The sequence below is a fragment of the Lampetra fluviatilis genome, chromosome 57, assembly GCF_964198595.1.
Source record: "Lampetra fluviatilis chromosome 57, kcLamFluv1.1, whole genome shotgun sequence".
Taxonomy (NCBI): Eukaryota; Metazoa; Chordata; class Hyperoartia; order Petromyzontiformes; family Petromyzontidae; genus Lampetra; species Lampetra fluviatilis.
The window spans coordinates 1,839,028-1,852,557 of record NC_136331.1 but is presented as its reverse complement, the minus strand read 5'-3'; the positions used below and the strand labels follow the sequence as shown (position 1 = coordinate 1,852,557).

Genomic DNA, 13,530 nt, shown 5'->3' with positions numbered 1-13,530 from the left:
TTGACGGGCCCACCCGTCCATGCCGCCACTTGCTTCCAGCGACGGAGATTAAACTGCGCGTCCAGACACTTTGCTGCCGCCCGGGACGTGAGCTTCTCATGCCCACACACAGGCATGGGGATCCCCAGATCCCGAGACAGCTCCAGCATTTTTCCCAATATGAGGGGCTCGAGCAGATCCTGTGGCGTGTCAGGATATGCCGCCATGGCCAGCTCCAACACCGCACCCCTGAACGCCACGGGCGATTCTTCGGGTGCTCGTTGTCGTTGAGCGAATCGCCGATGCGCGTCGTCAGGTGGCTCATAGGCGTCGGCCATTTCCTCAAAAACTCCACATAACGTCTTCTTCTTATCGGCCGTTATGGAACGGAAAAATCGCACAGATTCGTCGTCCAGTAGAGTCGGCAACACTTCCAAGGCCTCCGCATCGGTCCATCTTGCTGAACGAACCGCCGCCAAAAATCGGCAGGCGAAAGCGCTACAATCGCCCCCGATAGAGAATTCCTTAACCGTAGTAAGGTGGCGACTCCGACTCCTTTTCACGCCGTCTTCCAATGATGGTTGTTGTGGAGGTAAATTCAAAATGGCGTCGGCCCGCGGCGTGGCCAAGATGGCGGTTTGGCGCCGCGGAGCGCGCAAGATGGCGTCTTCTTGCCGCGTGGCCAATGGCGGCGGCAGGGCAGGCAACGTGGCGGCCCGTGGAGCACCTTCTCGTTCCATCGTCGTCCTTGGCGTAACGAGATGACACAGATGCGCCAGGACGTCCTTGAGTGTCTCCAGTTGTTCTGCCACCTGTTGCCATCTTTGCTCAGCGTCCGATGTTGTTGACGGACCCGCCATCGCGCCGACATCTTCCACGCCCGTCCCCGTGCTCGCCTCAGCAGGGCTCTCCTCCACCACCCCAGCAAAATCCGTGGTCGGAGGGAATTCGTCGTCGTCGGACGAAGAAGCCGATGCTGGCGCCGGGGGAATTTTCTTCCTTTCTTGCTTAGACATGCCGTTTCACTTCTGACCCCAGTGTAATAAAAGACTTGACCACGATATCTGGCTCAGTGTCCTTTATTCGGTCCGTACTGCGTCCCCACACGGCTGTCTCTCTTATTCTCTCTGTGCTGGTTCCGATGTCACTCCAGTCCACATCAGCAGCCCCGCTGCTGTTCTTGTCGCTCTTGCAGCCCCACAGCAGCTCCGCTGCTGTACTCTCACACAGCTCCCTTGGCTGTTCCTGCTGCAGCTCTCACGGCCTCGTGCTGTCTCGCCTTCTCGTCGCTCCTGCGACTCCTGGCAGCCACTCCGCTGCTCCTCACACACAACCTTACTGCCTATCTCTATCTGCAGCTTTACACCTCCCAGTAGCTCCCTACTGTTCCCAGGGTTGGCTCCCGCTTCTGACGGTGCCCCCTCGGCTCGTACGCCCGCGTGGCCCCACACCTTTCCATTCACACCCCGACTCCCTTCTCCTTCCGGTTTACCCGCTTAAGGACCCCCTACCTTTCACCCACGTCACCTGGCTCCGCCTCCTCGTGACGTCACATCCGGAAGGTCGCTTTCGCCCGCATTACATATGTACACCGTTCGTAGCAAACCGTGCGTGCTAATCACACACAGTGCAGGCAGCAGCACATCTCAAAGCACACATCCCCCAAATCCACTCCTACGCACCTCACCGCTCGCCGTCAACCCACCCACTGCTCGCCCAGGCACCGCAAATCTCTCCGCACACACCACACACTCCCCCACACACACCACTCCACTCGCACACCACACCGCACACACCACACACTCCCCCACACACACCACTCCACTCGCACACCACACCGCACACACTCACCCACACACACAACACCACACATTCACCCACACACCACACCGCACACCACACACCAACCCACACACACCACACCCACACTCGCACACTCACACACCACACTCACCCACACACACCACTCGCACACTCACCCACACACCACACATTCACCCAATCCACACATTCACCCACACACCGCACCGCACACACCACACCACACACTCACCCACACACACCACACTGCACCGCACACACCACACCGCACACTCACCCACACACTCAACTACACCACACACTCACCAACACACCGCACACACCACACCACACATTCACCCACACCACACCGCACGCCACACCGCACGCACCTCACCACACACTCACCCACACACACCTCACCACACACTCACCCACACACACCTCACCACACATTCACCCACACACCACACCGCACGCACCACACCGCACGTACCTCACCACACACTCACCCACACACACCACACCACACTCACCCACACCGCACACCACACCGCACGCACCACACCGCACGTACCTCACCGCTCCCCCATGGCAAAGCTCACCTCGGCCCAGTAGCGGCTGGAGCTGTCGTCGTCCAGGCTGGCGGAGCCGGCGAGCACGAGTGCGCGCACCAGCTTGCGCTGCACGGGCCCCGGCAGCGTGGCCAGCGGCGGAGCCTGCGCCGCGTAGCGCTTGGCCAGCCCCCACAGCGTCTCGCACTTCATCACCATGTTCGCCCTGAGCGACACGGCGAGCGTCAACAACAACAAACAGCAACAACAACAAACAACAGCAGCAGCAGCGGTGACCTCACCGCAATCCTCCTGCGCCAGGCCGCCGGGTGCGACTCTGAGGCCACATGAAAGTGTCAAAGGCTCGCTGCACGGGCATGCACGTACGTACGCACGCACACGAGCGCATACACACGTACGTATGTTGAACTTCTTTTGTACCGTACATAGCCAACCGTGCTAATCGGCGGTGCGGACGCACATACATACGCATGTGTAGTGGTGGTATTGACGTGCGCCGACTGTGACAGTGATGGATCACGGGGCGGCGCGGGGTGCGGGGTTGGGCACGCGTTGTGGGCGTGGTGTGGACGCGCGCGCCGGGAGTGACGGATGACGGGGCGGCGCGGCGTGGGTGGTGAGGCACGATGAGATGTGGGAAAAGAGGATCGTAGCCAGCGCCCAGCGATTGGTCGAATAAGTGGGTGCTCGCAGCGACGTCCGCAGGTGGGGTATAAAGGGGGACGCGCGAGAGCACTCGGGGAGAGTTACCCAGTTGAAGACCCGAAGACGGAGCTGAAGACCTAGTGCCCCGAGACCCCTAGTCCCGCCGTCCTTGTGGGGACCGGGGCCCTGTGTGGCTCGGAGGCGAGGCTGTGGGACCCGGGGTCCGACGCCCCCGTGGGTCGGGCTGGGGACCCACAGTCGAGACGGATACCCCGGACAGGGAGTGTCCCGAGTAGCTCAGTGGCGTTAGTCGCCGAGTAGCTAAGTGGATGTTGGTCATCCGAGTAGCTCAGTGGGCGTTAGTCGCCGAGTAGCTAAGTGGGTGTTTGTCACCCGAGATACTAAGTGGATGTTGGTCATCCGAGTAGCTCAGTGGGCGTTAGTCGCCAAGTAGCTAAGTGGGTGGTTGTCACCCGAGATACTAAGTGGGTGTTTGTCACCCGAGATACTAAGTGGGTGTTTGTCACCCGAGATACAAAGTAGGTGTTAGTCCCCTGTGAACGAGTTTGATAAAATAAAGAGTGTGTTACCCGTGAAGTCGTCTCCCGCCGAGTTACTACATTACAACTGGCGTCAGAAGTAAACCTGTCTTCAAGGAGTATGGACACGAGGAAGACTACCCGTACCCACGAGCGAGGTCGGGACGACGACGGCGTACCGGGGACACCGACCTCGGGAGTAGAGGACGAGGAGTTGCCGCCGATGCAGCACTTCGCGGTGATGGCCGACGCTCCGCTTGCCTCCGACACCAGCCTCCAGGACGCGCACGCCCGGTTGGCGGAGTTGCTACTCGCCGCCGCCGCTGTCTTGGCCGACATCTCCGTTCCGGCGAGCGGAAAAACGGCTGCGGGGGTCGTGGAGGAAGCGACGGTGGAGGATTCCCGCCAAAAGGCGCTTCGCGCCAAAAGTCTGGAAGTTGCCGCCGTTTTTGGGGGGCCGCCACCGATTGGCGGGAAAGACGGACGCCACGTGGCCGGACACCTCCGCGCAGCGCAGCCCACGTCATCAGCGCGCGCCGGAGCCCTCCATTTTGCGCCTGACAACCGAGCCGACATTTTACACAACTACAGCGGAGCGCGGGAAAATCTCTCCGACGTCGACGACGATCGGGTCCTCCAGCAAAGATTGCCCGCGCTGTCGGCGTTCAAGGCGGATGGGGGCGACTGGGGAGCCTTCCAACGAAGGTTCCTCGCTCATCAGGAGATGTCGGGGTGGTCCGACACCACTGCCCTGCGTGCGTTGCCAGCGATGCTTGACGACGACGCGCTTGCAGCCTTCACATCTGCTGCAAGGTCGTCCCGCTCTACGCTCCAGGCCGCACTACACCTGATGGCGAAGGTGTTCGGGCCGCCCTCCACGTGTCGCCACCAGTTCTACGATCGGCGGAAGGTGGCTGGAGAAACGACGCTCGCCTATCGCACGGCACTACTCGCCTTGGCGGACGCAGCTTTTCCCCGCATGGATAAGGAGGGGAAGGACGCCATGGTGACGGAGCAGCTGCTGGTGTTGGCCCACGAGTTGGGGGTCCCCATCAACGTGGCGGACGAGATGGATATCTGCTCCCTGGCGATCGCCACGAGCATTCACGCGTACGAGGTCCTCAAACGCAGGCCGGGGGTCGTCTGCAATTTGGCGGGGAACGCGGTACTGGCAGCCACGATCGCCGAACCTCAGCCAGCTGCGGATCAGGAGCAGGCCTTCGCTGCATCGCGTCCGGGGGAGTGGAGAACGGGAGGTCGTTCGCCCACACGTTCACCCCGCAAGCTGGAGCAACCGAAACCAACGACGTCCGTCGTCTGCTACAACTGCGGCCTTCGGGGTCACGTCGCAGCCGGGTGCCGGGCCCCGCGTCAGCGCGCCACAGGACCACGTCGGGACGACGACCAGGCCCACAAGTCATCCCAACAAAACCCGGCAAGTCGCGGCACCTCACACGTTCGGTCCACAAACACGGCACATTCGGGTCGCCGCTTGGCGGTGGGGGGTTCGCGGCTGGGTGCCGGGGGTTCATTTCGGCGAGGGGGGTCCGTACGCGGCCCGCAAGCAGTCGAGTGGTCCGAATTGGCCCACAGGATCGTGGCTGCGTCGGCCGGGTCGTCCGTGGTAACGGGCTTCATTGACGGGGTTGAGGTCCGGGTGCTTGTTGACACGGGTGCGTCGGCCACCATCATCTCGGACCTTATTTATAACATTCTTCCCGTCCAAAGTAGACCCCTTCTGCCAGTAGACGTGCCATTTAATGCGGCGAATGGGGGATCCCTGGGGATCATCGGCCAGATTCGGGCGACTATTTGCATTGGTGACATCAAATTGGCGGGCCCTATTTTTGTATCATCATCGCTGGCCGTTCCCTGTTTGCTAGGTACGGACTTTTTGTCCAAAATGCCCATCAAAATTCTCATAGATCAGGCCTGCATTGAGCTTCCGTCAGGTCGGCGGCTTGCGTTCTTGACGAGCCCTACCAAAATACGCACGGTTTGTGCGACGGTGCAGGCGCTGGCAACTCAGACTGTAAGGGTGCCCCCGGGATCGAAAATGTTGGTACCCCGTCGGTTGAGGAAGCCACTCGAGGTGGGCGCGGTGGCACAGGGGGTGCCGTTGGGGCCGTCTAACAGGGCCAGAAGGGGCCTCGACTTAGCGGTTGCTCAAACCATGGTGAGAGGGGACAGTGAGCCGTTCGTAAGGGTCCTGAATACGGGGGCGCGGCCGGCCGAAATTGCGCAGGGAACGGTGCTGGCTCACGCCGCGCCGCTACCCGTTGAGGAACGGCTCGTGTCTCAAGCGGATTTCACTGTCGAGTCGCATCCTCCAAGTGATGAGGGGACAGAGTGGTTGGACTCGTTGTGTGCCGGTTCTGCTAACTTGTCCAAAGTGCAATTGGGAGTCGACGCTCCCACGGGGAGGGATTCGCTGTTGTCATTGCCCCTCATTGAGTGGGGCCGTCTCCAAATGTCCGACAGCTCCCTACTTACGCTACGTCGAAAAGTTGGCGCTCCCGAGGTAGGGGATGCGCGGGTCGGTTCCTGGGTGTGCAGACAGGGCCTTTTGATGAAGTGGGACAACATGTCCCGGGGTCACGTGCTCGTTGTGCCTGTTGCTATGCGGGGTAAGGTCGTTCTGGCAGCTCATGAACGGCTCATGCATCTGGGTTTTCAAAAAACGCTCGCCCTAATCCAGCGAGACTATTATTGGCCGGGGATGGGTAACGACGTGGCGAACATTCTTAAGGGATGCGTAGGGTGCGCCGAAAGAAAACCGCCACCATTGGCAGCTAATCCACCGCTGCAATCCATTCAAGTTTCGCGCACAAACGAATTGGTTGCGTTGGACATCTTGGGGCCCTTTCCTGCTACACCGAGGGGAAATGGGTTCCTGCTGGTTGGCGTAGAATACTTCACCCGATGGCCCATGGCATGGCCACTCGCCAACCAGTCGGCTGCAGCGGTGGCGGACGCCTTCGTCCAGGGTTATGTTTTGGACAAGGGCGCCCCCGAACGCTTGCTGACGGATCAAGGAAATAATTTTTTGAGCGGTTTGTTGCGCGAGGTGTGCGACCTGTTGGGTACAATGAAAGTGCGTACTTCCCCCTACCACCCGCAGACTGACGGGATGGTTGAGCGTCTGAACAGGACGATTACGTCTATGTTGTGCCAACAGGTCTGCGACGATCAGGTTGATTGGGACTTACAGGTGCCGGGGGTACTCGCGGCCTATCGAATGGCCCCTCATGCGGCGACGGGGTTTTCCCCATTTTTTCTTATGTATGGGCGGGAGGCCGATCCGGCCATGGACGTCCAACTGGGGATTTCCCAGCCACGTGCAAAATCTAAATTGGCAGACCACATCAAATTTAATATCGCAAAATTGACTGAAGCACGGGAGGCGGCGAGGTTGAATTCGCGGTCGCGGCAAATTGCGAACGAGAGATTGCATGAGCGGAGGGTGCATACGCATGATTGGAAACCAGGCGATAAGGCCTGGCTGCATTGTCCACATGCACCGTTGGCTACGTCCCCCAAGTTGTTGAGACCTTGGAGGGGACCGGTGGAAATTGTGCGGGTTGCACGACCCCAGAGTATACAGATTAAATGGGAAAAACGCCGTTGGTACGTGCACCCCTCCCGACTGAAGCCCTATACGGCACCGTGTGACCCCGTTCTGTGCCGTAACGACCGGGCGTGTGATGTGACCGTCGACTCGGGGAGGGAGGTGTCGCAGGCTGCTCCTCACGTGTTTCCACCTGACCCACCCCCAGGTGCCTCGGGCTTGACGGCTGCTAACCGTCGGGAGCCTGAACCCCGCGGCACGCACGGGTCCTCGATGCCTGGCCGATGTCTTCCTGAACCGCCGGCACCACCGGACGTTCAACCGCGTCTGGTGCCGTACGACGGACCGGAAAGGCGGACTCGGGCTAGGGCTCAACAATTTTCATGAAGACTTTTTTTTTTCTCTACACCGAGCTCGCCCGGTGTTCCCCTCTGCCGGGGTAATGTCCCGTTGTAGGGACGCTCGGAAAAAGAAGGGGACACTGCACGAGTCGAAAGAAAAAAAAAAAGAAGATTTTTCCATTTATTTTCCTTTTTGCATACACATTGCTATTGTCACTCGCCGGTTTGTATATATTGTTCTATTGTCGCGGTGGCATTGGTTGAGGGTTGCGGATGGTAGTGTTCGCGTCGTGTTGTGTTGTTAAGTTAGTTGTTGTTCTTGTTGTTGTGTTGTGTTACGGGGCACACAGGGCGGTTTGTATATTTTTATAGCAGCCGGGTCGGCTGCGAGCTATGTGGTAGGGGGTGATGTAGTGGTGGTATTGACGTGCGCCGACTGTGACAGTGATGGATCACGGGGCGGCGCGGGGTGCGGGGTTGGGCACGCGTTGTGGGCGTGGTGTGGACGCGCGCGCCGGGAGTGACGGATGACGGGGCGGCGCGGCGTGGGTGGTGAGGCACGATGAGATGTGGGAAAAGAGGATCGTAGCCAGCGCCCAGCGATTGGTCGAATAAGTGGGTGCTCGCAGCGACGTCCGCAGGTGGGGTATAAAGGGGGACGCGCGAGAGCACTCGGGGAGAGTTACCCAGTTGAAGACCCGAAGACGGAGCTGAAGACCTAGTGCCCCGAGACCCCTAGTCCCGCCGTCCTTGTGGGGACCGGGGCCCTGTGTGGCTCGGAGGCGAGGCTGTAGGACCCGGGGTCCGACGCCCCCGTGGGTCGGGCTGGGGACCCACAGTCGAGACGGATACCCCGGACAGGGAGTGTCCCGAGTAGCTCAGTGGCGTTAGTCGCCGAGTAGCTAAGTGGATGTTGGTCATCCGAGTAGCTCAGTGGGCGTTAGTCGCCGAGTAGCTAAGTGGGTGTTTGTCACCCGAGATACTAAGTGGATGTTGGTCATCCGAGTAGCTCAGTGGGCGTTAGTCGCCAAGTAGCTAAGTGGGTGGTTGTCACCCGAGATACTAAGTGGGTGTTTGTCACCCGAGATACTAAGTGGGTGTTTGTCACCCGAGATACAAAGTAGGTGTTAGTCCCCTGTGAACGAGTTTGATAAAATAAAGAGTGTGTTACCCGTGAAGTCGTCTCCCGCCGAGTTACTACATTACACATGCACGGAAGCATGCACAGACGCACGCACGCACGCACGTATGCACGCACGCACAGACGCACGGACGCACCTGTCCTTGCGCTCCACCATGGTGATGAGCAGCTGCACCGAGTCGCTGGCCAGCTCCAGCTCGGAGCTCCACACGGAGAGGTTGCTCGCCACCTTCTCCAGGAGGTATCCCACAATCCACTGCGCGCCCTCCGTGTCCTGCCCGAAGGCGGCCGTGAACGGAAGGCTCAGCTGCACACACGGGGGAGGGGGGCGGACACACACACACACACTCACTCACTTACACACACTCACTCACTCACCTGCATACGCACACACACACTCACTCACCTACACACACACACACTCACATACACACACACACACTCACCTACACACACTCACTCTCACTCACCCCCTCACCTGCACACACCTACACACACTCACTCTCACACTCACCTGCCCACTCACCTACACACACTCACCTACACACACACACTCACACCCACTCACCTGCACACACACACTCACTCACCGGCACACACACATACACGCACACACACACTCGCTCACCTGTGCATAGTGCTTCTCGTCGGGCAGCAGGTAGGCCTGGACCCAGCGCTGCAGGAACCACACGACGTCCTTGCCCATCTGGGGGCTGAGCAGCGACGTGAGCTCAGCCCGGACGGCGCGAGACTCCACCTCGGACACCCGCAGCACGCCCGACACCAGCCTACATACAGACATACACAGAGATACATAGAGATACATAGAGATACACAGAGATACATAGATATACATACACATAGATACACACACATAGATACACAGAGATACACACACAGCAACGTGAGATCCACGCTGATGACACGAGACCTCGGAGACCCGCAGCACGCCCAACACCAGCCTGCACACACACACGTACATACACATACATACACATACATATACACACAGAGATACATAGAGATACACATACATAGAGATACATAGAGATACATACACATAGATACACAGAGATACACAGAGATACACACACAGCAACGTGAGATCCACGTTGATGACACGAGACCTCGGAGACCCGCAGCACGCCCGACACCAGCCTGCACACACAGATGTACATTGACATACACAGACATACATACACAGAGATACATACACAGAGATACACAGATACACAGAGATACATAGACATACGCAGATACACAGAGATAAAGAAATCCATACACAGACATACATACACAGACATGCATACATATACATACAAAGAGATACATACCTAGAGACACATACACAGATACATAGAGACACACAGAGATACACACACAGATATCAGAAGTCAGAAAGAGGAGTGTATTTTACACCTGGCACCTCCGATTAGTACGGTTGGCTACATACGGAGCGAAAGAAGTTCAACATATGTACTCAACACTGCACCATAAACTCAACACTGCCCATGGACTCAACACTGCACCATAGACTCAACGCTGCCCACAGACTCAACACTGCACATAGACTCAACACTACCCATAGACTCAACACTACCCATAGACTCAACACTGCCCATAGACTCAACACTATCCACTGACTCAACACTGCCCAGACTCAATACTGCCCACAGACTCACTATCCACTGACTCAACACTGCCCAGACTCAACACTGCCCATAGACTCACTGTCCACTGCCCATAGACTCAACATTGCCCATAGACTCAACACTACCCATAGTCTCAACACTACCCATAGACTCAACACTTCCCATAGACTCAACACTACCCATAGACTCAACACTGTCCCTGACTCAACACTGCCCAGACTCAACACTGCCCAGACTCAACACTGCCTATTAACTCAACACTGCCCACAGACTCACTGTCCCTGACTCAACACTGCACAAACACTAAAAAAATAACGATATCTACCACCGTAGCGTGCGAGCGACGTGAGGTGGGGTGGGGGCGGCACTTGCGTGGGCCTCACCTGATGACGTAGTCTGTGTTGTCGCAGCCCGGCACGCTGCAGGCCTTGTCGCCCGGCGACCCGAGCACCCTGAGCGTGGCGTTCATGTCCACCTCCTCAGACTGGCGGATGGACAACTCCATGATCTCGGCGGGCACCAGCGGAGTCTCCCCCTGAGTGTCGTCGGCGAGCACGTAGCCTGCGGGCGACGACGGCGACACGCGCAGAGGCGCACAGACACAAAGATCCCACCCCCCCGCTCAGTTCAGTTCATTTTGAAAACCCCGTGGGCCAAGAAGCTCTTAAATCTGGTCTCATCAACAAAAACAACAACAACACCGCCGCTTCTACGACAAATGCAACAAGTCACAGTGAAATAAATAAATAGTAAAACAATGACAGATAAATAAATTGATAGAAAATCATAATGGAAATGTAAAAATTATCTTTCTCTCGTGCACCCTCCGGCTCTCGCTCCCTCTCCATCGCTCTCCATTTCTCTCTCTCCTCTCTCTCCCTCTCGCTCGCCCTCTCACGCTCTTTTCGCAAGCGCGATACCCGATGGGCGCCGGTGGCTGTGGCGGTGGCTGTGGCAATGGCTGTGGTGGTGGCGGTGGCTGTAGGTATTGGGTGTGGCAACTCTGGCGGTCGCTGTGGCAGTAGCTGTGGCGGTGGAGGTTGTGGTGGCTGTGATTGTGGCTGTGGCTGTGATTGTGGCGGTGGTTGTGGCGGCCCCCCCTCCCGGTGGCGTTGGCGGCACCCGTACCGGCGACGAGGATGAGCCAGTGGATGTCCTCGTAGAGGTCGTCCAGCGGCACGGCGGGCGCCTCGTGTGGCGCCAGGCCCGGCCCGGCCTGCGAGCCCAGCAGGGCCTGGTGGTGGCGCTGCAGCTCCCCATGCAGCCGCGACACGCGCTCCTCCAGCAGCCTGCGGGGGGTGGGGGGGGGGGGGCAGGGGGGGGGGGCAGGGGTGGGGGTCAGGGGAGGTGCAGGTCAGGGGGGTGATCACAGATGGGGAGGGGCACCAACTCAGCATGTGTGTATGTGAGCGAGTGTCTGTGTATGTGAGTGAGGGTAGTGGAGCGGTTAGCGCGGTGCGCTACGAACCTGGCGACCCGGGTTCGATTCCCGCTCACGGCCAACACCGGTGACGATTATCTGAACCGGTCCCGGGCCTCCCCTAGGTCGACTCAGCCTGAAATGAGTACCCGGTGCGGTGTGTAAACATCGCCACTGGGGAGACAAAGGCGGCCGGGCGTGGTGCCGGCCACCCACCCCCTCCTGTGCCGTGCCGGCCTTCATAGGTGCTCGCACTTGCCCCTACAGTCTGTTAAGGCTACACGGGGGATATTTGTCTTCGTCTGTGCGGTGAGCGCGTGCGAGTGAGTGAGTGAGCGCGTGTGAGTGAGTGAGCGCGTGTGAGTGAGCGCGTGTGAGTGAGTGAGGGCGTGTGAGTGAGTGAGCGCGTGTGAGTGAGTGCGTGTGAGTGAGTGAGGGCGTGTGAGTGAGCGCGTGTGAGTGAGTGAGCGCGTGTGAGTGAGTGAGCGCGTGTGAGTGAGTGAGGGCGTGTGAGTGAGTGAGCGCGTGTGAGTGAGTGAGCGCGTGTGAGTGAGTGAGCGCGTGTGAGTGAGTGAGCGCGTGTGAGTGAGTGAGCGCGTGTGAGTGAGTGAGGGCGTGTGAGTGAGTGAGCGCGTGTGAGTGAGTGAGCGCATGCGAGTGAGTGAGCGCGTGTGAGTGAGTGAGGGCGTGTGAGTGAGCGCGTGTGAGTGAGTGAGTGAGCGCGTGTGAGTGAGCGCGTGTGAGCGAGTGAGCGCGTATGAGTGAGTGAGCGCGTGTGAGTGAGTGAGCGCGTGTGAGTGAGTGAGTGAGCGCGTGTGAGTGAGTGAGTGAGCGCGTGTAAGTGAGTGAGTGCGTGCGAGTGAGTGAGCGCGTGTGAGTGAGCGCGTGTGAGTGAGTGAGTGAGCGCGAGTGAGTGAGTGAGCGTGTGTGAGTGAGCGCGTGTGAGTGAGTGAGCGCGTGTGAGTGAGTGAGCGCGTGTGTGCTCACCCCCCCCCCCCCCCCCCCGTGCACTCACCGGGTGAGCAGCGGGACGCAGTGCTCGGCGGCGGTGCGGCCCAGCATCCCGACGCTGGCCAGCTGGTCGGCGAAGAGGTCGCGGTCGTCCTCCTGCACCTCGTTCACCTCCTCCTCGTCAGGGCCACTCACCCCGTTGCTCGTCTGGCGCGGGGAGGCAGGCGACGGCAGAAGTCACACGCGGGGCGGGGGATGCGGTCACCCTGGAGGCCTGCATGGCGAATCTGGATTGTCACCCTGGCTGCCTGGACTGTCACCCCGGCTGCCTGGATTGTCACCCTGGCTGCCTGGATTGTCACCCCGGCTGCCTGGATTGTCACCCTGGCTGCCTGGATTGTCACCCTATCTTTCGTTATTTGTTGTTGTTGTCAGAGCGACGAGTCAAGGAATATCTCGGCAAGGGATCTGTGGTTGGAGGTGAGTCCGAGCCATCGCCCAACCCTGGTCCAGCCTGGCCCATCGACGCAGTACCCAACAACACCAACAACGACTCCATGGGCAGTGTTGGTCTATGTGCAGTGTTGAGTCTGTGGTGCAGTGTTGAGTCTGTGGTGCAGTGTTGAGTCTATGGTGCAGTGTTGAGTCTATGGGCAATGTTAGTCTACGTGCAGTGTTGAGTCTATGGGCAATGTTAGTCTATGGTGCAGTGTTGAGTCTATGGTGCAGTGTTGAGTCTATGGTGCAGTGTTGAGTCTATGGTGCAGTGTTGAGTCTATGGGCAATGTTAGTCTACGTGCAGTGTTGAGTCTATGGGCAATGTTAGTCTATGTGCAGTGTTGAGTCTATGGGCAATGTTAGTCTACGTGCAGTGTTGAGTCTATGGGCAATGTTAGTCTACGTGCAGTGTTGAGTCTAT

General features: G+C 58.7%; 1 protein-coding gene across 1 annotated transcript in view; it reads right to left on the bottom strand.

The window, feature by feature from the left end:
• The window catches only part of XPO4 (exportin 4), a 76,765-nt gene that overhangs the window by 15,870 nt on the left and 47,365 nt on the right, over positions 1-13,530 (bottom strand). Inside the window, exons 11-16 of the mRNA XM_078880309.1 lie at positions 12,676-12,818; positions 11,369-11,529; positions 10,624-10,801; positions 9,217-9,376; positions 8,726-8,895; positions 2,385-2,559 (exon numbers count right to left, since the gene is read on the bottom strand). Of these exons, the coding sequence (XP_078736435.1) occupies positions 2,385-2,559; positions 8,726-8,895; positions 9,217-9,376; positions 10,624-10,801; positions 11,369-11,529; positions 12,676-12,818 (987 nt within the window). The remainder of the gene's footprint in view (positions 1-2,384; positions 2,560-8,725; positions 8,896-9,216; positions 9,377-10,623; positions 10,802-11,368; positions 11,530-12,675; positions 12,819-13,530) is intronic.